We start from the raw sequence: 26,356 nt of genomic DNA, 5'->3' as shown, positions 1-26,356 counted from the left end.
GTAGCTACTAAGTTGAATTAACATAAGATAGCGTACTATGTAAATCTGCATTATCCTGAGTGCCTGCTAGTAGAAGGATTTAATTCAAAAATATGTAGGTGGTATTATCACCACATGTCATTTAGGAGACTGTTGCTGGAATTGTGTGTCTGGTCCACACTTTGGATAGAAAACTGAATAATTGGAGAGGGTTCAGAAAACAGCTGTAGAATTTATTTGGGGCCCAGAAGCCTTTCTTTGCTGTGAACAATTAAAATGAAGAGGTGTCTGAGCTCCAGTCCATGCGCATGAACATGAAGAAGGGATTGCTGTCAGCCAGATCAAACATTGCTCTTTAACGTAAGAAGAAATAATGAAATGCAGTGTTTGGAGGCTGAAGCTGAGCAAATCAGTCCAGAAATAAAGAGTTAGAGTAATTAACACTGAAACACCCTACTTAGGGTGATAGTGGATTCTCCATCTCTTACAGTCTTTAACTCGAATCTCATATCTATAGAACAGATATTCTATAGCTCAAACTGGAGTTATGTTCCTAGTGCAGATATTTTTCCAAGACCTATTCATCTTTACTCAGATTTATTTGCTTGGATTATACCCTTTTAGCCTTAGCTCTTCTTCATCTTTATTTTTCTAATCCCTGGGACAAGGGCAGTGTTCAAGCAAGTTTGCTGATCTTGTGAATATGTGAATTGTTTCATTAAATGCTTCTTGCTCTAGTAGATCACAATTTGGAAACAGAACAAGAAGTAATTTGTTTAAATTGCATAAGAGAAAGCCAGATTAGGCATTGGGGTAAAAGTTTTCTGGCAGTAAAGCAAAATAAGCCATGAAGTAGTTTGCAGGGGAAGGTTGTGGCGTCCCTACCCCTGGAGAGTTTTGTAAACAGATTATACAGACATGTGCCAGGTTTTAGGTAGAGTTGATCCTACCTTGCAGCCGGAGGATGGACTGGTACTTCTCCAGGTGCCATCAAGCTTTGTTTTATTTGAGTCTGTGTGCCTGTGTGCTAGTGGAGCTCAGTATAATGTATTTCTGATTGCAGTCCCCCTCCCTTACGAATGCATACTGCACTGACAAGCCCATTAGTTTAAATGACAACATTTTGTACTTAGTTTTTTAAATGTGTGCGTGAATTTTTTGCTTATGAATCTACAGACAGGATAGAAAGGTCAGAATTGGCTCAAGAACCTCCCTGTAAGTTTATGAATGTGGGAACTATCTTGTTGCATATCTCCAGCAAAATTGTTTTCTAATGCAGTGGACGCCTGTGCATCACCTCACCCACACGGGCAGAGGTGCACTCATGCGCAAGCGTGTGAATCCCGGGGCTTAGAGGGCTGCTGCAAAGCCAAATTCTGGCTGCTGTGGTACAGATGGACCCTCCGGCATCTGGCAGGACACAGGGGAGTGGATGAGGTCTGCTGCCGAGGAGGAACCCTGGAGGAGCCCCCTTCCCTTCTCTGATCGACACTGGTGCAGCTGTGAGGTGGCACAGGCACCTTCCTACTGCCAAAATAGCACATTCAGCAAGAAGCCACCGCTGTGTCTGTCTTGCCAAGTTGTGAGCTCCCGAGGAACACAATCTTTGTGCTGCTGCCAGTGACTAGTGGGGATTATAATCTCATTAATTTTCATGGAAAGCCCCGGGAGCCGTAAGCGTTAGCCTGGATTACAGCAGGGCTAGGAAGGTCACACTGCCAGTTGTTGGCTCTGGCTGGGGACGTTTGTTTAAGCCAAGCTTCGCTTTTGCTGTGAACAAGCCTGTATTTCACTTCACGTGTGACATGGATGGATTTAGGATGGCAGAAGAGGAATTTCAAGAAAAAGTGATTTTATTATCATTATAATCAGTGGGAGGGGACCTAGGTGAATCCAGCATCACACAAGTAAAAAAAAAAAAACTTCTTTGCAGCATGGGAGTCCTGGGCTAAGCAGAGGACTCTGGGTGAAGGGGAGCCCCGCAGAGCCAGGGGGACCCAGCACTAGTGTTTATTTGCTCCACATGCCCAGGAACAAGGCAGCAAACTTCTCACTACATCCCCTAGATATTTAGACACAGAAATTTTGTGGCTATAGCTCCTATATCATAACCCACATTGTAGTTAATTTCAGTAGTGATTTAACTACTTAAAAGAGGTAGGCACTAGGATATCATTTTGGCCCTGGCCTCGCCAGCTCACAGCACCTCTCCAGCCTCTTTCATTTATATAGTTCCCAGTGCTGACTGGGGTTAATGCTTTTTTCTGCCTCCTGTTTTGCTTCTGAAAAACTTCAGGTCTCTAACAAGTGTGCAAATAAATGAGGGAGACTAGAAGTCCTAAAGAGGATCTTAGTGATCATGGCAATGACTTCGAGCATCCCCCATTAACCCCCAGGCTGCAGATGGGGTCCAGCTGAGGCTAGGCAAAGTCTGCATGATCCAGCATTCAAACTGATTCACCCTCCCTTTCTGAGTAAGGGGGCTGATGAGAGTGTTTTGGGGTCTTTTGGGGTTCATCAAGGTCTTTTGGGGTTTGCAGCTTCAGCTTGTGTGCACTGTTGCTTTCTCTACTACAAGGCAGATATCTTTAGAAAGGTAAATTTATTCATGCTTGTGAAGAGAAAACTCATGACCAAAGCTTGGGGAAGAAGAGGAGAACTAGGTTTCCCGAGGTTGGGACTGCAGCCCATGGGGTGAGCAGGCAGACCCTGCTGCCCCATGGGCAAGTTTTCAGATCAGCGTCCACACCGTCCAGGGACGAGGACTGCTCACAGGCACCCAGGTGTGCCTGGCCCCCGTGAGTTTGCCCCTGCCCCTTCTCGGTGCTGGATTTTGGCTGGGGATCAGGTTTCAGCACAGGCTTTGCTGCCCGTCCCAGTGCCCAGCGCAGCTGATGCCCAGCGTGTCCGGCGTCTGCAGCCTTCTCTCCCCGAGGGCTCTCGCATGTCAGTTCCTGCTGTGAGCCCCGATAGCAATTACCTGTGGTGTCACTGAGTGCCTGGTGGCATGGTAGGAGGCCAGAAGAAGTGGGGATAGCCGCTGAGCACCCTGAACATCCGCAGTCCACTTGCAAATTCCTTTTGGGGTATGCTGCTTGAGCAATCTCTTGCCATAAACCCCCATATTGCAAAATCCTTGTGTCATGTTTAGCCCTTCAGTAATTGCATTATATACACAAGGAGGGCCTGGCTTTAGCTGCCAGCACATCTATATATTGGCATGGCCAAGCCCATGAGCAGAATAGAGCAGGTGGAGCGCTTCTGGCTGCTGGCACTCCGCTGGTTCCACCTGCGTTGAACGGATACACAGGGTTGAAAAAAAAGAGACTGTTTGGGTGCAGACAATGTGCCGAGTGTCACCAGTCGATAAAACCCACTGGGATTCCTCTTAGCTGAGGCCAGCCTGTGTGCTTGCCCAGAGAGTATCCACCAACATGATGGCTCTTGCTTAGAAACGGCCAGGGGGTTTCATGGCTAGCGGATCCCCAGTGGGTGGAAGATCTGGGCACTGTTCCCTCTGAAAGGGGTAGAGCTGCCCCAGCGATGCCTGCTGTGCCCTTTCCCTGCCCATCAAAGGGGCACCATCCTTCCTCTAGAGAAACTCTCCGAAGCAAACAGCCAAAGCCACGCTCGAGCCCAACACATGCCTGCAAGCGCACCGGGGTGCCGGCAGCCCAGGGTGGGGGTACGGTGCCCCCCCAGCATTGCTGACGCCCTGTCCCCCGCAGCTGCGCAGGAAGCAGGCCTATGTGGAGAAGGTGGAGAAGCTGCAGCAGGCGCTGACGCAGCTGCAGGCAGCCTGCGAGAAGAGGGAGCAGATGGAGCGGCGGCTGCGCACGCGCCTGGAGCGGGAGCTGGACTCGCTGCGGATGCAGCAGGTGAGGATGGGGTGGTCTGTGCGGGACCCCAGCACAGGACCTTCGGCGTTGCTCTTAAAAAGGGACCGTCGCTGGCAGCCCTGCCAGGTGCCGCCTTGCTTTTGGGTTCAGGTCGTTGGGCTTTCCACCTGAGCTTTTCCTTTGGATGGGGTTGTAGATGCCCCATCATTGGAAGCGGTCAAGGCCAGGTTGGATGGGGCTTTGAGCAACCTGTTCTAGTGGAAGATGTCCCTGGCCATGACAGAAGGGTTGGACTTAGATGATCTTTGAAGGTCCCTTCCAACCCAAACCACTCTATGATTCTAACTCCTGATCTTCAGCAAAGAATGGGGGAGTTCTGCAGTGGGGCTGCTGGACACAGCCAAGCCCTGTCTGCTGCAGTGCTGGGAGGTCCTGGATTGCCTGCCCAAGGGCAGGCAGGGCTCTGCCCCCACGTATCCCCCCTACCTGCTGGGGGAAAACATCCTTCCAGGTTTCTCTCCAGCAATCACAGATTGTGCAAGATCAGCTCCACACTGAAGGAGGAGAGGGAGGGTGCGGTACACGTGGGCGTGAGATTTAGCCCACAGATTTTGGCTGATATTTCATTGGAAAAGCAAGGTAGGATGATGTGGGATTTGGTGTGAGCAAGAGCTTGGGCCGTATTTGTTCTGGGCAAAGCCGATGTACGCGGTTCACAGAAACCTCTACCCATGACAGATCTGGAGACAAATGGTGTCATCTTCAGACAATAAATTATTTAAATATCAGTCCAGTCCAGAATGGGCTAGAAGTGTACATTTTCATTTCTGTGTATGTATGTCCCCTTGTTTTTTGGCAGCCTTGTGTCCTTAGAGGCATAGTGTTATGCTCGTATTTTATGCACAGTTATTCCTTCATTATTTCTCCTCCATCCCCAAGTCCCAAAGTCCAGTCATCTGTGAAAAGGAAAAAAAAAAAAAGTACGAGGAGGTTGCAGGGAGGATTTCCAAGCTACAGCTGGCACTGAGTGCCAAATACATGGGCATTGGCTCCAGAGGAGAGTGAGCAGATGTACTAAGTGTATCAAACCACTGCTTGGGGAAAAACCAGCAACATAAGCAAAGCATGATGCTCTTGTAATTCTTGAAGGGCTCACTCACATCTCTGTCGATGCACACATCTGCTACAATAACCCTTCCTTATTTATGAGCCATTAGTGGAGACCAAAGCAGCTGTTACACAGAGCTTGTGCTGCCAGAAAGCAGGGGGGCTGATCCTGCTGGCAGGATGTGATGGGGAAATAGCTCTACAGGCAGTATCAGCAGTTTGTAGTCATGAGGTGGCCAGACCTGAGGGCATTCCCTTCCCACCAGCACCCCCAGGGCAGAGCAGGTCCCCCAGCACCCCTTCAACAGCATCAGTCTCACTGCTGCTCCCTGGAGACCCTTCCCATCCATCTTGGCTCTTCCTTGCTGCCATATAAGTGCATTAAGTCTTTCTTGCCCTGTCCACCATGGGCTTGTTGTTCCTGTCTTCTCGCAGTAGCTCTTCTGAGTTGCCCCTTAGCCCGCTTTCCTCCAGTTTAACAAAGAAACTACATGGGGTATGACATGCTAATGCTGGTGTAAATGAAAGGACATTTGAGAAAAATACAATTAAAATTCAAATGAAGATAAAACTAGAACTAGGAAAGGTTTTGTTCTGTGGGCAGGAACATAGGGACAAATCGATATATTAAGTAAGTGGGATGGACTGTTGTGGAAGTCCTTGTCTTGGGAGTTCAGACTACATCTGCTCATTTTGGCAGAAAATTCCTCTGTAACTTACAGATTGCTTAATTTTTAAATTTTTTTTTTGGCGCTGTAATTAGTAATTGCATTTTGGGTTGCCATAGTTCTCAAATGCCTGCACCAGTTCCCTCTAGTACGTTTTAAGAAGAAAGATACTCTAACTTCATGTCTCACTTATCAGCTTCGAGAGGAGACTTCGGCATATTTTAGCTATTGTTATTTATACTTTTTGTTTTATGAGCCACAATGCTGCAGTGAATCATGTTGCATCAAAATGCCCCAACTTTTTACTTCAGAGCAGTCTTCTCTGAGTTATCAAAGTTATATCTACTGAAACATTTTCTCATCGCAGAGAAAAAAAGAGCTTTTTTCTCCTTTTTACTGGAGTCAGTGGAAGAAACGCAGTACACAAGGAGACAGCAAGCCAGAGTCTCTTCTGTCCCTGGCTTGTTGGTAACTGAGTCCAAACCGCAAATCTTCATTATCACTGATGCATAAGCTAGGACCAAAAAAAAATCCCTTTGACTTAGTGTTGCAGGCTGAGCATGCAGGGCTGGCAGAGGTTTTGACTCAGAAGACAACAGGCACCTGTGAAGTCCCAAGATGCCATTTACAGACCAGGACCATGCTTCCAAAATATTACCTTCCTGCCAGAAGTTTGACAATATTTGGAGTGTAAGCACTATTTTTTGCAGGAGCAGAGTCACAGCTGTTGCTCCTAAGGGCTGCACCGTGTTGCACTTCCATGTCGTTACCGCACCAAAGGCAAAGGCTGCAGCCCTCCCCTGGTATCTCTAGTTTCCCATAAGCAGGAGATAAGTGTCTAGAAGGAGGAAATGTGGTTTGGAAAATGGCAACGGTTGCTGCAGCCCTCACTGCGCTGTGATGGTACAGCTTTGCCAGTGGAAGTTCATGGTGTAGCATGGATGAAAAGCCGGTGCTCCCGAGACACAGTTTCCCCTTTAACACACTACTGGGCACTGTGGAGTGTAACAAATCTCTTGCATTTTTTGTTAAAAAAAAAATGTACTTCTGCTGAGTTCTCCCAGAGCTTTGTGCCTCTCCCCTTGGTGTGCATGCATCCCACCCAACCTCTGCTGAGCCAAGGGCTGTGTCACCATCCTCCTCCGCTCTCCACCAGCAGTGAGAGGAGCTCAGGGCAGCTACCCATACCGCTTAGGTGCTTTAATTAAGTGCCTGTAACTGGGTGGGATAAGTCCTGCCTGGGTAAGTGTTTTCCTCACAGCGTAGATGCAAAGGGTTACACACCCATTGCTGCTTGTCAGCATCCCATGGGAGGCAACCTGCAGTGGCTGGGGTTATTCTGCCCCTCCATCAGAAAGTTACCTGCTGCACCACAGAAGCATCTCCTGAGGGTACAAGAAAACTAATGTGCCAGAAGAGACAGGCATAAATCCACATCTGGGGTGTTTTCCCAGCTGCTGTTTTAAATAGGTTACATGTAGCTAGGTTATGTCACTTTTTTTTCTGCTTTTATATATAAACCCTCTGGTAATAACTGCCTGTCCATACCGAGCACTGCCCAGCCATGTGATGAAGTCCCAGTAAGAAGAATATCTTTTAAAGCTTCATTGCTTCTTTTCCCTACCACCTTCTTTTCCTACCCATTCCCTTGGCTTGGGGTATCCCATGAAATCCCTGCACATCCAGGGAGCAGCCAGATCCCTACTTCCATCAGCAAGGTCTGGAGAAGCATGTCTTGGGGTTGCGCACGTGGTCAACCTGCCTGTCCTCCTGCAACCTAAGGGATTTAGCCTGGGGTTTCCGCCTGCCCCTGTCAAAAGACACAGGGATGTCTTTGCATGCTCCAGAGAAGTGGGGGAAAAAAGGGTCAGCAGCTCCCATACTTGGCAGAGGGTGAATATCTGTCACTGTTCCCACCGGCAGAGGCAGGGCAGCTACCAGGCAAGCAGCCTCCCGGAGCACAATGCCCCAGCCCTGATGGAGCTGGTGCGGGAGAAGGAGGAGAGGATCCTGGCCCTGGAAGCCGACATGACCAAGTGGGAACAGAAGTACCTGGAGGAGAGTACAATCAGGCACTTTGCCATGAATGCCGTGGCCACGGCTGCAACGGAGAGGTAAGATGGCCCTGCTGCAAGCAAGCGGCTCTCTTCACCATGGAAAGCATGGGGGGATAATAAGGAATGGATATTTTCTTAAGGCTGGATTTTGTTTGCCTTTCCCTGCTGAGTCGCACTGCCAGGGTTAATGCATCTCTCCATGGTGTCATGCCAGTGAGATACAGGTTAAGACAGGATTTACCCTTCTGACCAGGTCTAAAAGTTTATCAAATCCAGGCACCAGACTCAAGCAGTGGCCTCAACGGTAAAGTCTCGGGCTGCCGAATTACACAGCATATGTAAGGCAGCTCCCCGCCACCGCACCAATGGAGCGAGCAGGGACTGTTGATAGATGGCTGCATCCATCCCACGGTCTGCAACGTGGTTGTTTAACCTAGTTTTAAAACCCTGTAATGAGGGAAGTTTTGTGGCCTAAGTCCCCTCTTTCACTGCTTCATTAAGCTTGAAATTAAAAAGGTTCTCCTGATAGTTAAGCTAAACCTCTTTACTGCAAATTACCTCAACTGATTCTTGTCCTTCCCAGGTGTACACAATGAACAACAGATCACTGTTGATGTTGTAACAGCCTTGTAAATATTGGAAGACAGATACCCCTTTGGTATCTTCCCTGGCCTGAACTAACTTACTTCCTACAGCCATTCCTCACATGTCCTAGTGTAAACCCCTTCCTATTCCCATTACATTTGTCTGGACTGTCTCCAGTTTGTCTGTGTCAAAGCATGGTGCCCAAACACACACAAGGCACTGCAGCGAGGCTTTCCAGTGATGAGGAGGATGGGATAATTAACTTCTTGCTCCAGTTTCTTAGAAGCCAAATCCCATGAAAACATCCTAAAATGAGATTTCCCTTTGAAATGCGGTTAAGCGCGTGACTCAGGATGATCCTTTTCTTTTGCACTCCAGTCTAGGCAGCATTTCCAGTGCTATTTTTCAACTTCCAAAGTGTATAATCTGGTTTCTTGTTTGCGATGTAGCGTTGCTGACTTGGGACCATTCCACCGGTGAATGAGTCCCTTTGATGTCTGACCCTGTCCTTCAGGATGGTTGTTAGCCCCATAGGGGTTGCCCACGATTTCAGCATGCTCTCTCTTCCATCAGCCCGGTTAATTAATGGTGTTAATGACTAAACCGAAGCCAAGAGTAGCCTGCAGCAAGATGACCCATTGCCAGATAGCCATCCACTTGGCAGGCAACCATTGCTAGCTTGATCTTTGAACGTGGGTGGGTTTGGGGTTTTCTTTTCAAGTGCCAATCTCACCTGCAAAAGCCACCCTCGTGGTCTCAGGAGCCTGACTCACTGTGTTGAACCGCTTTGCCAGGGACGCCTCGGCCCCGAGCCACTCACGCAACGGCAGCTACGGCGAGAGCGCGCTGGAGGTGCGAGGCTGGCAGGAGGAGGAGGAGATTGTGCAAGCCAACCGGCGCTGCCAGGACATGGAGTACACGTAAGGGGCCGTCATGCCGTACCTGCTTGTCGTGGTGTTTGGGCTGGGTTCAGATAAACCAGGATGCCCTTCTGTTCCTTCGTGCATGCCTGGAAAGGATGGGCTTAGCTTCACTTTGACTTAGTTTTGCTCTTCAGCATTAAAACAGGGATTAAAGAGTTGTTGTCGTTAGATAACGTCCTCCCTACCTTCCCGTTAGACCTCCTCTGTGCCAAAAACTACCTTCTTACAAAGCAGAGGCTGTTTCACTATTTAAAGTAGGTTGGCATGCAAGGAAGCTGAATGCTTGTTTAATCTCGGTGAAAATCCCCCTCTGGAAACAAGAGCATCTGGTTGTAAAAGCTGAAGTTGTAATCCCACTCCTACGTAATCAGCAACACGAGGGCTTGCCTTTGCCTCGCTTTTCACTCCTTGCCTGCTTACTGCGCTTTCTAGATACACTAAGTTTCCCACATCCAAGTTGTGTGATGGTCACATTGGCATTTAGGAACCAGCCTGCAAAATTTAGCACCATGAGCACCACTAAAAAAGATGCATTTACAAGTAGTAGAAGATATAAAATAAACTTTACTGGGCACAGGCAGTCAGCAAGAGTAATGTTCATTGTTGCAGATACTTCTCCATTTTCAGCACACAACTGGATATGTGGCCATGTAGTTAATGAGCGTTAGACCTGGGCAGTATCTTTAATCCATAATTTTTTCCTGGTGAAAAATGGCCGTTTGATGAGTAAAAATCCCTTGAGAAAGTTTGTGTATTCCTCTAGGTTTTTACTGAAAAACTATTTAAAATCTGTTCTTCAATGCTGGCTTCCCTACAAAAACACTGGTCTGAAGACACTTTTATAAAAAGGTATATTTGTTGCATGTGGAAAATATCAGTGACTGTTTTTACTGGGTTTGGTTTTTGTTTTCCACTCACAGATGGAAGCTAATTCTGCCTCCAGTGAGTTTTGCCATTGGCTTCATTAAAGATAGATTAGGATCTTGTGGTTTCATGCAAATTAGACATCTGATTATGAAGACTAATGCCAACATGAAGTTACTAGCTATCTCCCTTGTACATATAGGTTTTCCAGATGTGGCATTTTAGCTTTCACTGCTTCACAAAATGCAGCTGCATTGGACTATATATTGTACATCACAGTCAAGCTACAGTCATCTGGCTGTCGTATTGTACATGTACAATTATTTTTTTTTTTAAATGTAGTTTGCAGTCTTTCGGTATGATTTGGTGTTAATCATTACTGGAGAAAAGTCTCAGATAATCCTATTTTTTTGTGATTTGAGAGTCTTCAGGGTCTGTATGAGAGAAGTAGTGAGCTTTGCTCGGCTCTACACACCGTGTGCTGATTGTTTCTGCAACGGTGAGGGAGAAGCAAGAGCCCAGCCCAGCTGTTAGAGAAACCAAAGGGAACCTTTCCACTCACTTCAGCAGGTCTTTACTCCAGCTGACGACAGACTGGAACCATGGGGTTAACTCAGACTGCCAAAGGAGGGTTTCCAGATGTGGCCCCAATGTATTATGGTGGTGGAATTTGCCTGTGTGTTTGTGTTCTGGTGAAGGTAGCAATCTGCAGCCTGGTCAAGATACTGCCCTCTTGCTCCTGCCGGGTTGGTAAAGCCACAGCAATAGATGGATTCAGTTAACCTTGCAGAAAAGAGTTCCCAGTTTTGGCTTAATAGCTAGAAACGCTGCCTATTTGAAGTGCATGGTTATCCTCAGAGGAACTGGTGGGAGCTGCCTTGTCCGAACCGCTGAAAACCAGAGGGGACAGAGCAGCAGGGCACGTACACAGGCACCCATCCTGCTGCCCCAGGGTGGGGAGACCTGCCCATATAAACCCTTTTTCCATTCCTGTAAGCACAGCATTCGTATTTTGGCAGAATAAAGAATCTCCATGCCAAAATAATTGAGAAGGATGCCATGATCAAGGTCCTTCAGCAACGGTCACGGAAGGACCCTGGGAAAGCCGACAGCGCCAGCCTGCGACCGGCTCGGTCTGTCCCCTCCATCGCTGCTGCTACGGGCGTGCATTCGCGCCAGACCTCGCTCACCAGCAACCAGATAGCTGAGGAGAAGAAGGAAGAGAAGATCTGGAAGGGAAGCATAGGTGAGCTCAGTTTTTGGTTAAGCTTTGGCTCATCCATCGCTTTGTCCTAATCCTTCTGCTTGAGCTGAGCAGAAGTGCCTCGGCCACAGGACACGTTGCCCCGATGGCTCCTTTCCAGAGCACTTGCCATGGGCTGCGACGTGACTGACCTCCCTGTGTTTTCAGGGCTGCTCTTGGGGAAGGAGCACCACGACCACCCATCGGGCCCCTCACTGCCTCCTCCGCTGCCCTCCTTGTCCTGCATGCCCGTCCCAGTGCCGGCGGCCTCCCACGCGAAGACAGGCAGCAAAGACAGCAGCACCCAGACAGACAAAAGCGCCGAGCTCTTCTGGCCCGCCGCAGCCTCCTTCCCCGGCCGTGGACGGCTGGGTACCACCCCGTCGCACAGCCCGGCCCCACGGCCCCCGGGGACGCGAGTGGCCGGCGAGAAACTGGGTGAGCTCTGCCGGATTCCCGCATCGGTGTGAAATGCCAGCACCCCCAGGGCTGTTAGCAGAGCCCCAGAGACAGCCCGGTATTGATGGAGCGGGGTGATGCCTTCACAGTTTGTAAGGTGGTGAGGAGGTTTCTTCAGGGAAACTAAAATTGTAGGGAGAGAACTTTCCAAGGCTGCCTGGTCTGGCTTTGCAGAGCTTTGTGCTCGGCAGCTTCTGTAAAGCTCCACTAACCTGTGGCAGGCAGAGTTTCCAACAAATGCAATTGTTCATGCTGCCGAAGATAAAATTATAGAGCTTCACACCTTGAAAACAACACACCTGCTCACGTGCTCAGACTATTCTCTTTTTTTCAACTTAAACCATGGTTAGTGAAAGCACCATTTTCTCCCTAATTTTTAAAGGAAACCTGGGGGGGAAATAGTAAGGAGAAAGTGGAGGGGGTTTTCTTGGGAGGGAGGTTAAAGAAATACAATTTTAATTATTTTTTAAAGGTGGAAACTGCTGGTTTGCAGCCCTAGCAAGGGAGACATTTATTCTACACACATTATTTTGAAAAGGCCTGTTTCCTACACATTCATCTCATCTCAAAAGCAAACCTTCCCTCTAAAAACATGCCATGTATCATTAATAGGGCTGAATATCACTGGTTCCTTGAAACTCTGGATTACTGTGTTTTGGGCAGTCCAGGTTGGAATTTATTTCCAGGTACTCTTAAAAAAGCTTCTCAATCTTTTCCTGCTTGTAAGAAACTAAGAGTCCTTCTCCCTGAATTTGACTGTCAAGAACTATTATGACGAAGATAAACACCTAACAACAGCTATCATATATTGTGACAGTTGGCCATATACATTCTCTTAGCCCATCCCACTGGCACAAAGTAATACATTTTTTAAACCACCTACCTGATTATTTGTGTACTGCCTTCATGATGTTTTAAACTCCTAAATTTTGTACCTGATGCAGAATAGGAGTATACACGTGGAAAGCTAATGTGGATCAGATGACAAGTAATAAGTTGCTAAAGTGATGTAGACCTTTCACAAATGCCTGTTTCTCTCTAGGGCCACCGCTAAAGAGGTACTTTGGTCTGTATCTCTTAAATATCATCTTTGTGCCTGCCCTTGGGGTCTGTGCACACTGACACACCGGCTGTCATTGTGTGGGGAATTTAGCATTACATGTTCTCAGCCTCCTGATCAAATTTGGCTTTCAGTATGTAGGACATACAGTTAAGATGTGCCTCACCATCATCCCCCGCAAAATGGGTTTATATTTGCTTCGAACAATTTGCTGTTGAATTTGAGCTGAAGACCAGCTTTCCCTTCTTTCCATTGCAGAGAACTCCAGCCACGGGAAGCCGCCTGACAGCAAAGGCAGAGTGAGCAGCTTGCTCCACAAGCCCGAGTTTCCAGATACGGACATGATGGAAGTCCTCATCTGAGCAGAGGACGGCATCTCTGGGGTTTTGTGTGCATACAGCCAGGTCCAAGATGGTCCTCGGTGTGCCAACCTTAAAAACTAACCCTGAGAGTTTGAAGAAAGATAAAGTTTGTGCCCGAAACGAAGCTTGAGTCTGATATGTTGAGACTTTGGACCAGGCAAGAAGTCAGGAGTGCTGAAGAGGAGCGTTGAAATGAACGTCTGGGATTTTCTGAGCAGAAAGGGGTATTGAAAACGGAAGGTGGTGTGAGAAGGGGATTATTGAGGGAAAAGGAAACTGCATTTTCTGGTGTAAAGAGAAGGTAGCGAAGTTACAGACTGGGTGCACACTGCTGCTCTGTTTTCCTGCCTCTCTGCAGCTGGCACAGGCAGCGAAATCCTGGCTCTTTTTGAAGTGAGAGGGAGTTTCTGAACAACCCAGGAGAAACTTGCATCTTCCTCAGTATCAAGTCATTTCTCAAAAGTATTCACTGCTTAATTTTGGTGAATAGTTGGTCCGTAGGTGTACACGGCAGGTTCTTGTAAGTATTTGTTTGAAGTGGTGTGGTGTGGTTTTCCTGGGCAGGCAGGTCAGGTGCCTCTTTCCTGGCTGGACAAGTGTTGCTCTTGGAGCTGGATTTACAGTGCAAATATTCGTGTCTTGCAACCTCAGAGCTTGCTGAGACTTCTTTTTTTGGTAGGAGCAGTTGTTGGCTGGAATTCCCATGGAGGATGAACCTAGAGGGGGGGAGGAGGACCCCGCTGAAGCAATCCCTTTTGTAAGGATGGGAAGGTTTCAGGAGGGCAAGTCGGGGGAGGATCCCAGCAGCTCCCCGAAGGGCTGTGCACTGCAGAGCTCGTTCAGACGGGGGTTGCGCGGGTGTGTTTTCAGTGGAGTTAAGCTGGGTTTGCATGTGAGATCAGGAGATGCCTTTCATCATGCACCGGTTCATAGTAGTGGAAGAATCAGTGTGTTTGTGGTAAGGACAGGATTTTTCCTTATTTTCAATGCCTACAGCCAAATCCTACCTTCCTTGAGCATACAAACCTGCTGTTCAAGCTGATGTGGGACTGGGCATTAAGGGGTGTAGGATCAGGTCAGGAAGGGTTTAACTGCAAAGCAGTACATGAGGATCATCTGTTTTCCCTGCTGACCTGCAGTTTCTTTCAGCCTTCTTTTACCCAGAATGGAACATTTCTCATTTTCAGCTTAGTCCCTGATTTCTGTAAGAGGTGGCAACTGTCTGTAAGACAGCCAACTCACCAGCTGTGTTAATCGTGGCATACCATTTGCTTCGTGCATTGCACATGCTAATAGGGAAATTTTCCTCTGTGAGGTATTTTTGTATTGGATTTGTGGTTCCTGAACCTTGTGGTGGACCGTAATGACACTAAGAAGAACTTACCTTTGGGAAAAAGGGTGATGGGATTTTATGTGAAGCTGCCTAGAGTGGAAAAGTGGGAAGTAATCGTGTGCTCAGGGCTGTCTCAAGGTCACCCCTTCCTGTAGGTATTGAATTGGAGCCCTTGATTGTGAAAACGCCAGGCACTTTAAATTCTGCTTTTGCTGAAAACTGAAGTCCTTGCAACCTCAAAGCCTTCAGGGGCCAGAGCCTTGCGCTCAGTACTGCCTGGCTGATACCTTTTTTTTTAAAAAACAAAATTGCTATGTTAAATCTATGCACTTATTTTTGCGTGTACATAGAATTAGACATATGTTGGTGTCGCCCTCTTTCTGATTTTTGCACTTGTTAAACAAAGTAGTGATAGGTAGGTTGTGCGGGCAAGCGAACTGTGTGTTTCAAGTATTAGCAGCTTTGCATTGTGAAACCAAATGTGTAAAACCCTTGGAAGATGTTACGCAGCTTAATATATGCCTTGTAAAATAATCTTATTTTTTTCTTTAAAGTTAATTTAAATGTTGTAAGTGTTTGCATAAAGCTGGGTCTGTGTGCGGCCCACCTCCGTGGCCCTCCCTCAAGTGTCTGTGGTAGGAATGGGGCAGGAGGAAGACAAAGCAAGGGAATACAAGTAAAACTATGGTGAATATTTCATTTCATCATTTTTCTCCAAGAAATAAGGATACCCAGGTGCTTGGAAGTCCCTAAGCATTTTATTACCAGCTGTATTATTTCTTTTGATTAAACTGTTTAAGTTGTGTACAGGCAGACAGCTAGGCATCCAGCAGAAACAGTGTTGGATCAGCGTGCGTGATGTGGCTTTCAATTATGTTTGGTAGTAGTTCAGCTCAGCTTCTCCAAGTCAGCTAGAGTACTGCACTCCTCCTCCTCCTCCCCATGGAGACCACAGTCCTGCCAGTTTCTGGTATCCAAAGGTGTGTTCACAATTGATGCTGCCCCAGATTCATGGTCACATATGGGAAACTGTTCGTTAGAGGCTACGGTGTAGGAGACAGTTCAAATAAACCCAAAGGTTCATTCTCCTCAGTTGTGTTGAACCCAAGAGATGTTAGTTTTCCTGGAGGGAAGGTCTGGAGGACCAGTGGGTCTCCCCCCAGCCTGAGCACTAGCAGGACTTGCGTGGAGTACTACTGCCATATATCAGCCCCTCTCAGCAGAGGGGCGCAACTCCATTTGTGCTGGTTTTCCCAGCTCTTTGAACTGTTTTGTGTTTTGGGAAACTGTGCTGTAGCCATTCCAGGTGATGTTGGTAACTAGTTGTAAAATACTGTCATTTTTTATTGTCGTTGGTTGTATAGAGAAGTTGGTGTACAGTGTTGTACAGCTGGAGGGTTATTTGTACATACGGGAGAAAATGAAGAACGTTTTGTGTCACCCACAGCAAATACTGATGTTGTTGGTCAGCCAAAGATTTCTTATTCTTTGCTGTTTAAACTTGTGCCTTAATATTGTATATAATAAATGTATAAACATGTTTATTTTCTCACTTTTCCAGTGTGAATATATTCAGTCCCCAAGAAGAAAGGACTTTTTTAACAATTCACTAAGCTTTGCACACAACGTGCTAAGACTAAGAAGTGATACCTCGGAGACTTTAAGGTTGCATCTTCTCTGTTTTTCATAGCTGTTAATGAAAGGCCCCACAGCAGGTGCCACCGGTAGGTGTATGTGGGCACGAAATCAGTGGGTCTGCAAAGCAGAGGATCAAACTGAGAGCTTTGCCAAGCAAGAAGAGCAGGATTTTAGGGAGATCATCTTCACCTGCAGGAAATGGGGGTGGAAACTTAATAAGACACTTCGGTGAAGATCTGAAGATCCTTTAGCCCTACATTCCTGCTAAGCAGAGCACTCCCACTGATTTTTTTTTGTTGTTGTTGTTGTTCTTGAGGGTCTGGGGCTTCTTTATTTGACAGGTGTTGGATCAATGTGAGTGAGATACCTAAATACCTTGTGGATCTAGATGTTCTTGGATTACTGTAACGTCCTCAGTAAGGAATAAAGATCAGATCCCATTTCAAGCTGTTGTGCGGGCAAGGGGAATGCTCTGGCCCAGTGAAAATATTGCTCGTATGTTTGCTTATGCAACTGAAATAAACAGGGGGAGGGGAGCAAAAGTTACCCAAGTGTCTGGCTTTGAGTAAGGGAGGTTTGCTCAGCAGGCTCTCACATGGTCTTGAAAGCGTCTGTTAGAAAATTCCTGAATCAGGTCCCAGGGAACTGCAGGCATGAAAGGCATGAAAGCCATTAAGGGCATCTCTCTCCTATGGGTTCTCCTCTGCCTGTCCCAACCTCCTCTCTCCAAATCCTCGCACACATTAAAAAAACAACCTGCCCTGGGCAGGAGTGTGTCAGCAAAGATCCAGGGGTTTTGCAGAAACTTGAGCAGCTGTTTGCTTCACCCACATCCTGGCACCTCGTGTTCCCTGTGCGAGCACAGGTCAGCCTGACCCATCTGATTACTCCATCTTCAAGACATGGCAGCTGGAATTATTTGTAGTGCCCTGACTCTTTACCACCAAGAGCAAAAATTTGGTGACTGCTGAGATTGTGGCTTTTCAACTTTCTTCAAGTCAAGATTTGACAGTAAAATTTGGGGCTTAGCTTGGTTTTTCAAGGCCATGGGAGAAAAGAAACTAACAGACACCAAACCAGTATTAGGGTGGGAAAAGCCTCATGGCCAGCTGTGTTCAGGTATAACAAGGAGGGGTTTTATCCCATTTTTGGGTTGTGTCTTCACCACGGATGCTCCAGCCAAAAAATGAAGCCATCACCGTAACGCTGTCTCGAGGTTAAGTACATTTAGCCTGTTAACCTCAAGAAAAAACATGCAAAGAAGCAAACTTCCAGAGTCAATTTGTTTAAACATTAAAATCCCTGATTACTGCATACTCCCAAAAGTAAGTACTGGGCGGTGGTGTCCTTACTTGCCATATATAGGGAGAGAGCTCAGAAGAGCTAAAAATATTAACAAAATTGCCATTTAGAAGCATTCAAAAATCACAAGTCAAGTCCCACCCAAAATGACAAGACCTTTTCAGGATTCACTTGGATTCAGTGCACTATACAGCTGCGACGTCTCTTCTGCTCTGGTTTGTTACCACGTTCAGGGCTGTCTCCTCCGTACGTTGTAGAGGAGCAAACGTACAAAGACTGGTGACGTTCGTTCTTGGGGAAAAGCTGTGATTTCTGACATCATTAAATACCTCTTTGGGCCGGACTTAAGGCACGCTGCAGTGAAACACGCGCGAAGTGCAGACATCCGTCGCTGGCAGGAAGGATGCTGCCAGGTGTCTGCTTGCCATCGGGATCCCCAGTCTGGGGTCTGGATTTAACCCAACAAACCAGGCTGGGTCTGAGCATCCTGCTGTGTTCCTGGACCACCCTTAGTCACATTTTTGGGTACCCTGTGGCGGATGAGCTGCTCACCCAGAAAGCAGACAGCATGGGGGTGGGAGAGCCCTGGTGGGTCAGTGGTACGTGGTGGGGTCTGTGCTGGGCTGCCCTGCCTGGCTGTCAGCCTGCAGTGATGGGGGCTTGAGAGATAACTGCATGTGGACCCAAACCCCCATCTTCTTACAGGTCTGTAGCTCTTACTACAGAGATCATGGAAATTTGGGAAACACTCCTCCTCACCCCCATGGTGCAAGAGTGCTGTTCAAACGACAGCCTGGGGGGAAAGCAAAGTGCAGGGATGTGCCTGAGGCCAGTGCTGAGCTGCATCCCGTGCTGGCACTGCACTAAATGTGCTGAGCGTGGTCCCACCCCTTGAATCCCAGCACTAAAACTGGTGGACACAGTGGTCCCACAAGCCTGAAGGTAATAACCTCCTCTCTCTGCAGACCAAAGCAAATGGGGAAAACAGGGCGCAATGTGCAGAAGTGCGATACCCGCCTGAAAGCTGGGTAAAACACGAGCAGCTGTCATCGTCCCCGCCGTGATTAATGTTCATCCAGACCTTAAGCTGCGGCTTCACAGCCTTGTAAAACCAACCAAGAGTGCCCGGCATTCCTGAGCTATAAAAGGCCCAGGAATTCATTGACTCGGGTATGAAAGACCACAAGCTATTTTCTTTCATACCGACCACTTCAGCTTTAGATGAATAAAATATCCGTGCACATATTTTCCAGAGTAACCCTGCATGGCCCTGCTGCAGCCTGGACCTCGGTCCTTTGCCAGCGCCCTCCACTTTGATGAAAAACAGGGCAGCGATGAGAGATGAGACCCAGGTCCACGTTGGCCCCCCCCCATCTTGTGGGGGGCTGAGGACCCACAGCAAAGCTCAGTGCTGGATGGGAGCTTGCGTTTTCCTGGGTACCACTTGGAGAGGCAGCGACGGAGCTATCGGCAAGGTAAAAGTTGGAGAATGGCAGTGCCACCACCTCTCTTAGGAGGTCATACCCACACCTGGCCATCGTGGTGGCTTCCCTGGCTGCTCAGTGGCCTCTTTAACTCCCAGTTGATGCCCCCCCCCCCATGCCCGCGTGCCCTGGGAGCACACTTGGGCCCCTGCAGAAACGGGGTGGGCAGCCGGTGACCCTCCAGGCATGCGAAGCTTCCCACAGGACAGCTGGGCTCAGGGCAAGGACGGGCGACTGTAGCGGCAACCGACATCCCCCCGACAGTCCCCGGTTTGGGACTTGATCAACCCAAGCAGGAGAAATCCCACTGGGAGGAAGCACCGCGAGAGGCGAAGGTGTCACAGGGCATGACGAGATGGAGGTCCCCTCCCTTGGCTCAGTTATTCAGAGTATTTTTAAGAAGACCCTTTCTGGTAGGTTCGCTCTTGGAATCGCATTGCAACTTGATGCGCAAACAAAATTGCCGCTCAGGGGATGAATTCCACCTGAATGCATAGCCCACCCAGAAATGAGCAGGCCAAGCACCAAATCCAGTGGTTTTCTGCTCTTACTGGAGGACCGGTGGCCACCATGTCTTTGCTCTGATTCTGTCTACACCCTGAGCCCATCGAAGCAGCAGTGGGACCTGGTGACCCCATGGGGAACAAGGAGCACTTGAACCAGCTGCCCCAGGGCTGTTGAAGGAGCAGGATCAGCCCATCATGCGGGTGCAGACCCCGGCCGCAGGAAGCCTCTCCCCTCCTCGCTGCTGGGTGAAGCAGGGATGGGGAACGCCCAGGGCTCTCACAGGGGCTGAAGAAGGGCCCGCGGAGAGGACGCGCTCGCCCCACGCCTGCAGGGAGCCCGTGTTGCGTGGGTTTGGTCCCAGCCGGGTTCGGGGCTGAAGCGGGTTAGAGGGCTGAAGCCACCACCTGCACAAACCCAGGTCTGGGGCGGGCGTGATGGCAGGGGCAGCAGAACTGCCTGTTCCCTCAGTGAGGAGTGGGGTGAGCAGAGGGGGCTGCGGTGGGCTCTCCCCATCCGTGCCCTGCTCCTCCGCAGGGAAACGTTCCCCCGCACGCCCTGTTTCCCTGCAGGACACGCTCCCCCTCCATGCCCCGTTCCTTTGCAGGACGTGTCCTCGTCCCCCCACCTTGCTCGCCGCACTGGCTCATCCTCACGGCGCTCATCCCACCCTGCCTCTCTGCTCCATCCCTCTCACCCTGCTGCCTCCCGTGCCGTTTTCTGACTCAACGCTGTCAGAAACGGGCAGGGAAAGCCCAGGTGTTCAGGACCTCGTGTGCCACCATTTCCCCACGTTTCCCTGTTTAGGTTTAAGATTGAACAGCTGGGAGGAAGGGGCTGCCCTCATTTAGGTGTTTGTACAGTGCCTTGCACAGTGGGGCCATGTGTGGTGGCCCAAAAGCACTGTTTCAAGCTGCAAATAACAATATTTCATTTTTATTATCATCATCATCATCATCATCAACACACCGGCTCGGTGCGCCTCTGCTTTTAAAATGAAATCATTGTACAAGTTCCCTGAGCCTAAATCTGGTGCAGAAGTAAGAGCCTTTTCACTTAGGTGTTAAATAATTCCTCACCCCCACCACAGGGCTTTTTTTAGACAGATGAGCCTTTATTTTCAGACGCCATGAGCTCCTTATCGTGTTACCCAGATGGCTGTGTGCGCTGGCTCTTCTCCTGCCCGCGGGGCCCCGCAGCCTCACCCGACCCCGGCCGGGGCTGCACCACCAGCCTCCCTCGTCCCTGTCCCCATCCACCAGCAGCGGGTCCCCAGTGCCGGTCTCCGGTGGCCACGTGCCAAATCCTGGGCAAAGCCAGCCGGCAGCAAGGGGTCTGCCCACGCGCCCGAGCAGCGCGGGAGCCGCTTGCCCCCGCTGCCCTGTCCTGCCTGCTCTTCCCTGGCACTTAGACTGGGAAGGCTCTGGGATAGGGGTCATGGATAGTTTGTGTTTGTGCAGCGCACAGCATGGTCGGGTTTTGGTGCGAAGGGTGGCTCCAGCCTGTAATGGTGATGATGATGTGATGGTAATAATAGTGGTAATAATAATAGGAATAGCAATAGTAGAGGAAGAGGAAGAAGAATAAGCAAATAAGAATAAGAATTGGAACAAGAAAATAAGAAAAACAAGAATAGGAATAAGAATAAAAGACTAAGAATAAGAATAAATTTGTTCACCACAGGTGGCAAAAGAAGAGTTTGAAGGTGAAGAATTTGATTCCAGAGTGTGCTGCATGTCCATGCAAGGAGAAAATTGTATGTTATCCCCCTGTGACCACTGGCTGTGGCCACACCAGCTCAAACCTAGGTCTTGCCAGGTAAAAATCTCATCCCAAGCACTGAAGAAAACAGGATGACGCGCTCACAAGAACTGGGCTTCATTTGAAAACTTTCAATTTTACTACATAGCCTCTGGGTGCGTAAGTCCTCCTTGCCTCATCACCCAGTCGACCTGTTCAGACCCAAAAGAGCTACAGCAGACCAGGTTCATTTTGGTTTTAGAGAGGAATTTCATACACCTCTTTAGAGCAAACATTTCCCAGCACTCGGCAGCCTTCAGCCGATACACGTCGGCTTTCTCCTTGGATCCTTCACCAGCAACAAGATTTTTCCCACGTGAAAAATGCACTTGAAGTCCTAAGTAGAACAGATGTTTTTGGACGCACAGGGCTCACCCCCAGCTCACTGGGGAGAGGAATGCCATTTTGGGCCCTGCCCCAGGAGCAGCTCGTGTCATCCTGCACCAAGCATCCGTCGGTGGGACCTCCTCTGGGGTCCCAGAGCCCCCTGGCAGCACTGTGTTATCATCACGTGCAAAAATCGTGACCCATGGCTACTCCCTCCTGATCCCGGCAGAGGTGGCATGGAAGGGTGCAGCAGCCCCAGGGTTGCTTGGGCACCTACCAGCAGCCAAGAACCCCCTTGGCAATCTCCTCCGCACCCCACCCGCTCCGTGCGTCCCCTGTGCCAGCCCGTGGGACCAGCAGGGAAGCACCGTGGAGTCTCCACGCGTCACCAAATGCATTTGCAGGGACTATCCTGTTGGATGCTGGATGCACCAAAGTTTTCCCTTAGCAGACCATCATAGAAAGAGGGAGAATTGGAAGGGACCTGTATGACGTGCATCGTTTGCTGGGCAGCGTGGAGCATTGCAGCCGTTCCCCCTTGTGCTGGTGAAACGTGTCTGTGGGACCCCTCCAGTCTCTTCTAAACCTTTTCTTCCAGACCAATGAAGCAAATTGTTCTCAGCTGTATTAATCTTTGGGCCCCAAGTTAGCGGTGTGCCACTTATCTGTAAAGAGAATCATGTGCTTGGGAAGGCGGCCAGAGGAGTCAGCCCCAGTGTGGTGGAGGCAGAGCACGTTCCTGCAGGTTTCAAGACATGGGACAGAGATGGTCTAAGGACCTGATCTTATCTCCAGAAAGCCAACAGAAGAGAAGGAGCAGGGCTAGGTCCTTGGATGGTACTAAAGCAACATATGGAAAAGAGGATGAAATGGTTCAGGATACTTCTGTCATTTATCAATTCGATTACGGTGCTGAAAACCACTGGAGAGAGGGTGATATCATGTACAGTTCCTCCTAGATTACCAGCAGATACTGACTTGTTGCAGCAGTGGAGTAGCTATTCGACATCCCATTCGTACCTATGATGTCCCAAAAAATTCAGCCTTCCAAGACCCGTAAGCCTCAAAGCTCCTAAAACATGCCTGTTCCTGTGGATTAGGAGGATTACAAAGCTTCACAAGATGACAGCAATGAAGAGGAAAAGCAGACCAGAAGATGAGTGGAGAGACACTCTAGATCGGAGTCACCCTTGCCCTTGAGGTTGAGGATGGGGCCCAGTTTCCAACCAAGTACCTATAGGCACTTCCAAGTGCCCCCATGGTATTTCAATTTAAACTAAAAAGAAGTTAACTTGCTGCTAACTTTTTCAGAGGGGGAATTTTGAGAAATTGGGGGAATTAATCAGGGAAATCAACTGGGCTTTTACAACAATCTGGAATGCAATCCCAGGCAAGAGAGGAAACCTCTCAGGGGAAAGACCAAAGCCTTAACTAGATGAATTACCACAAACAGAATATTAGGAATAACCACAAGCCTGCAATGGATGGAAAAAGGGATTAACCAGCAAAGAGAGTTTTATGTTAAAGGTCAGGCAGTGCAGGGGTAACATGAGAATTGACAAAGTCAAGCTGTGTTAGATCTTGCAAAGGAAATTAAAACAACTAGCAAAATGTTCGTGAGTCACAAATGAGAAAAGAAGAAAGAACTGAGGCTTCTGCGTGCCCAGGGTGTGGCGGAGTCTAAAGATAGCAAACTACGTCCCTCAAACGAGGTGGCTGTTCGGTGTCAGGCTTTGGGAAGAAAGAGGATGCTGAATCTCAGGCCAAACTGAAGACGGATGATGGACATCAGGATATGGAAACGACCACATCTAAAGGGCGAGGAAATCTCAAAAAGCTGGATGCATGCAAATTGGAGGAACTGGACCAGCTCCATCCCAGAGTCAGGGAAGGAATGGCCATGAAATTGCAAGTTCAGCAGCAAGTATTTGAAATTAATCTATGGCGGTTTAGAAGCGGTGCTGGAAAATAGTAATTTAAGAAAGGCAAGAAAGATGCCCTGGGCAACTACAGCTCTGCTTGTCTACGGTACGTCTGCCAAACAAAATTCTTGCCAGAGAATTCTGCAAGCTTTCCTGAATAACTGATCTTTTAGATAAAAGAGAGGCATTCAGTCATATCTCACCAGAATTTAGCAATTTTTTTTTAATGGTGTCCCATGTGAAATTATTGGGTAAAATGGAGGAGGCAATACCTGGTGAGAGGAAACTGTGAGATGGGTAGCAAATGGACTAAGGGAGATCCCAGTGCTCTGTCTCAGTAAAGGTTTTCTCAGGCTACAAGGGAGATGAGATAACTCCTGGAGATACTCAAATTTCAGTCTTGGGGCTCATTTAGTATTTCTGGCAATGCCAGTGGCACAAGAAATAATATGTGGTAACATAAACGTCATAGTTTTCACCCCCCAAAAAAGGATTTGCATATCATTTTGGAGGAACTGAATGACCCTCTGGAGTGGAATAGTAGAAATGAGATGAAATTAAATAGGGCAAAGAGCCTGAATTCATGGATAACGGCAATATCCCCTAGCAGACAGGCAGATATTATGAATATATATATATATATATATATAGACACATACCGGTTTCAAATGCTGGAGAGAGATGATGCCGCTGAGCCATCAGCATGATGGTGCCCTGGAAAACCCAAGTACCCTCACAGGAGTGTCGAGCACTTAACAGCAGCCTCCTGCTTTCAGAGGAGACAGCACAGAAGGGAAGAAACACGGCACATCCACGTTCGAGGGACAGGTCCCGGGCCAACTGAAGCAACGCAGAGCATGCCAAAACAGAGAAGAAAGTGGTGGCACAGCATTTCCCACTTGCAGGACAGGGGCTGGATGGATGCTCTTGCCTTCTATCAGAGTATGACTGGGGGAAGGATGGCGAGATGCTGAAATACCAGATCACCCTTGGGACGGGGCCCTGCAGCTGCGGTTTCATTTTCCTCGGCATCTCATTTCCCACCCCAGCCTGCTCGAGGAGGGTCGGAAGTAATCTCCTTCAGGGATGGATCTGTCCCCATCAGCAGAGCATCTGCATGTCCCCCAGTTTATTCTGCCACCTGTATGTTACATAGCAGGAACCGAATCCCAGAGATGCTGAACGACTTCCTCCTAGTCGTGCACGAAATCTGAGATCACAAGGGCTTAAAGCACACCCTCAGCTACCACCTTGCACTGCACCAGCACCCAAGGTTTCTGCTGTGCTTCTTGCATGGCCAAGGTGCCCAAGCTGTTGCGGTGACACGGGGGGATGCACCACACTTGGACCGTGCAGTGCTCAGCTCAGCTCAGCCCAGGGCCGTCCTGGTAACAGGAGCTGCCTCCCTGCTGCTGCTGCCCAGTGTGAAGAAGCCCTTGGAGAAGCTGTCAGGAGCATCCACTGCCATGGCAACCGGGATTTCATTGAAGTGTCTCTTTTCATCTCGTTTCTAGGAAGAAGCGTCAGGAGGAACCTCTGGAATTTGCTGCTCTTAGAGAAAACACCATGGGAGCATGTTTTCTCCCAGTGTTTCCAACTGTAAACACCCTGGCTCCCTCCTGGGACCATGCTGGCCAGGATGTCTCTGGGCTCAGGAGGGGACCTGGCAGGGAATGACCGAGCACCAATGCACAGCGGGGAGCTGGCGTGATGGAAACCAGCCCCGAATGGATGGAAACCACCAAAAGGCTGTTTAAATGGATTTGCTTTTTCCTCTCTACCTTGAAGCAAGAATGTGATGAACAACCACACCTCAGGGACAAGGGTGCCCGTTTCCATCCTCCTTGCGTGGACACCACCGCAGTGGTCAACAGGTCTCAGAGCGGTGGAGCAGGAGATGGTGCCCTGAAGATTTCAGTGCTTTCCCAGACTCCTTCCAGAAGGCTCTGAGGGGATTTGGGCAAAATGTGCTGTAAACCAGGAAAGCTGTGGATTGGTGCAATGACTTTTGACCCCACTTGGGAAGCCTGAGCCTGCCAAGCATTTGGGAGGGGAGGGCAAGAGCCACGTGTGAGCCACATCCTTCTTTTAATCGTGGGTAACCTCAGCCTCGGAGAGCAAAGTAAATTGCTTAAAGGTCAACAGGAAAATGATCAAAAATGAAAGCTTATGAGGTCAAAGTCCACCCCCCCAATCACTGGGCACTCTTCCTCAAAAAATAACTTCTTCTGAGACAAATTATTGTTAATTATTATTTGCCAGCTCACCATGGCCTGGATGCAGAGTCCACAAGAAGGCACTTCTCCCACCACCCACCTGGAGCACCGAGCCACAGGCTTTGACAAGCTCCTTGAAACACGAAATAGCAATGAAAACCAAGAGCATAGTGAAATAACGCAAACAGGGTCACCCAGAAACCAAGGCATCCAAAGCCATGAGTCACTTCTGCACAGCTCAGCCCACCCGCAGACACTTTCTGCCAAAAACCTCCGACTTGCATGCCACGCAGCAACAGTCGTGAGCTGGTGAGCGGGGACCTTGCCGAGCAGCACCATCCCCAGAGACCAGCAGCACATCACACAGCCTGAGCATCGGTGTCACGCTGTGCTGTCCAACTGCCCTGGGCACACTGACACAGATATATTTTTTCCAGGACAAAGGATTCCCTGCTGATGCTGTAGGCCTCTTCCCACCAGATCCGTGCCAAGAAAAGCAGTTGTTTAAGCAAGAGTAGAGAATCAGATCTGCTGTGACCTCGGTCCCTTTGCCCCAGGCTGCTGTGCCCCGAGGCTGGCAGAGGTGCTGAGTGATGCTGCTTTTGAATGGCTCACCACTGCAGCCCTAACCAAAAATAGTTGCTGTTAGGCCCCCAAAGCTATAAATAATAGTGGTAGTAATAA

The 26,356-nt window shown here is 48.8% G+C and overlaps 1 protein-coding gene across 7 annotated transcripts in view; it reads left to right on the top strand.

Annotated features, from left to right (window-relative positions):
- The window catches only part of AMOTL1 (angiomotin like 1), a 104,683-nt gene extending 88,662 nt beyond the window's left edge, over positions 1–16,021 (top strand). For all 7 annotated transcript variants that reach the window (XM_030042648.2, XM_030042646.2, XM_030042647.2 and 4 more), the window contains 6 exons: positions 3,708–3,857; positions 7,517–7,707; positions 9,030–9,155; positions 11,042–11,268; positions 11,434–11,703; positions 13,043–16,021. In XM_030042648.2, coding sequence (XP_029898508.1) covers positions 3,708–3,857; positions 7,517–7,707; positions 9,030–9,155; positions 11,042–11,268; positions 11,434–11,703; positions 13,043–13,146 — 1,068 coding nt within the window. In that variant the 3' untranslated portion in view covers positions 13,147–16,021. The remainder of the gene's footprint in view (positions 1–3,707; positions 3,858–7,516; positions 7,708–9,029; positions 9,156–11,041; positions 11,269–11,433; positions 11,704–13,042) is intronic.
- Positions 16,022–26,356: the final 10,335 nt, after the last annotated feature.

Source organism: Aquila chrysaetos, chromosome 19, assembly GCF_900496995.4.
Source record: "Aquila chrysaetos chrysaetos chromosome 19, bAquChr1.4, whole genome shotgun sequence".
In the NCBI taxonomy this organism is placed as follows: domain Eukaryota; kingdom Metazoa; phylum Chordata; class Aves; order Accipitriformes; family Accipitridae; genus Aquila; species Aquila chrysaetos.
This window is presented reverse-complemented; position numbering and strand designations above follow the sequence as displayed.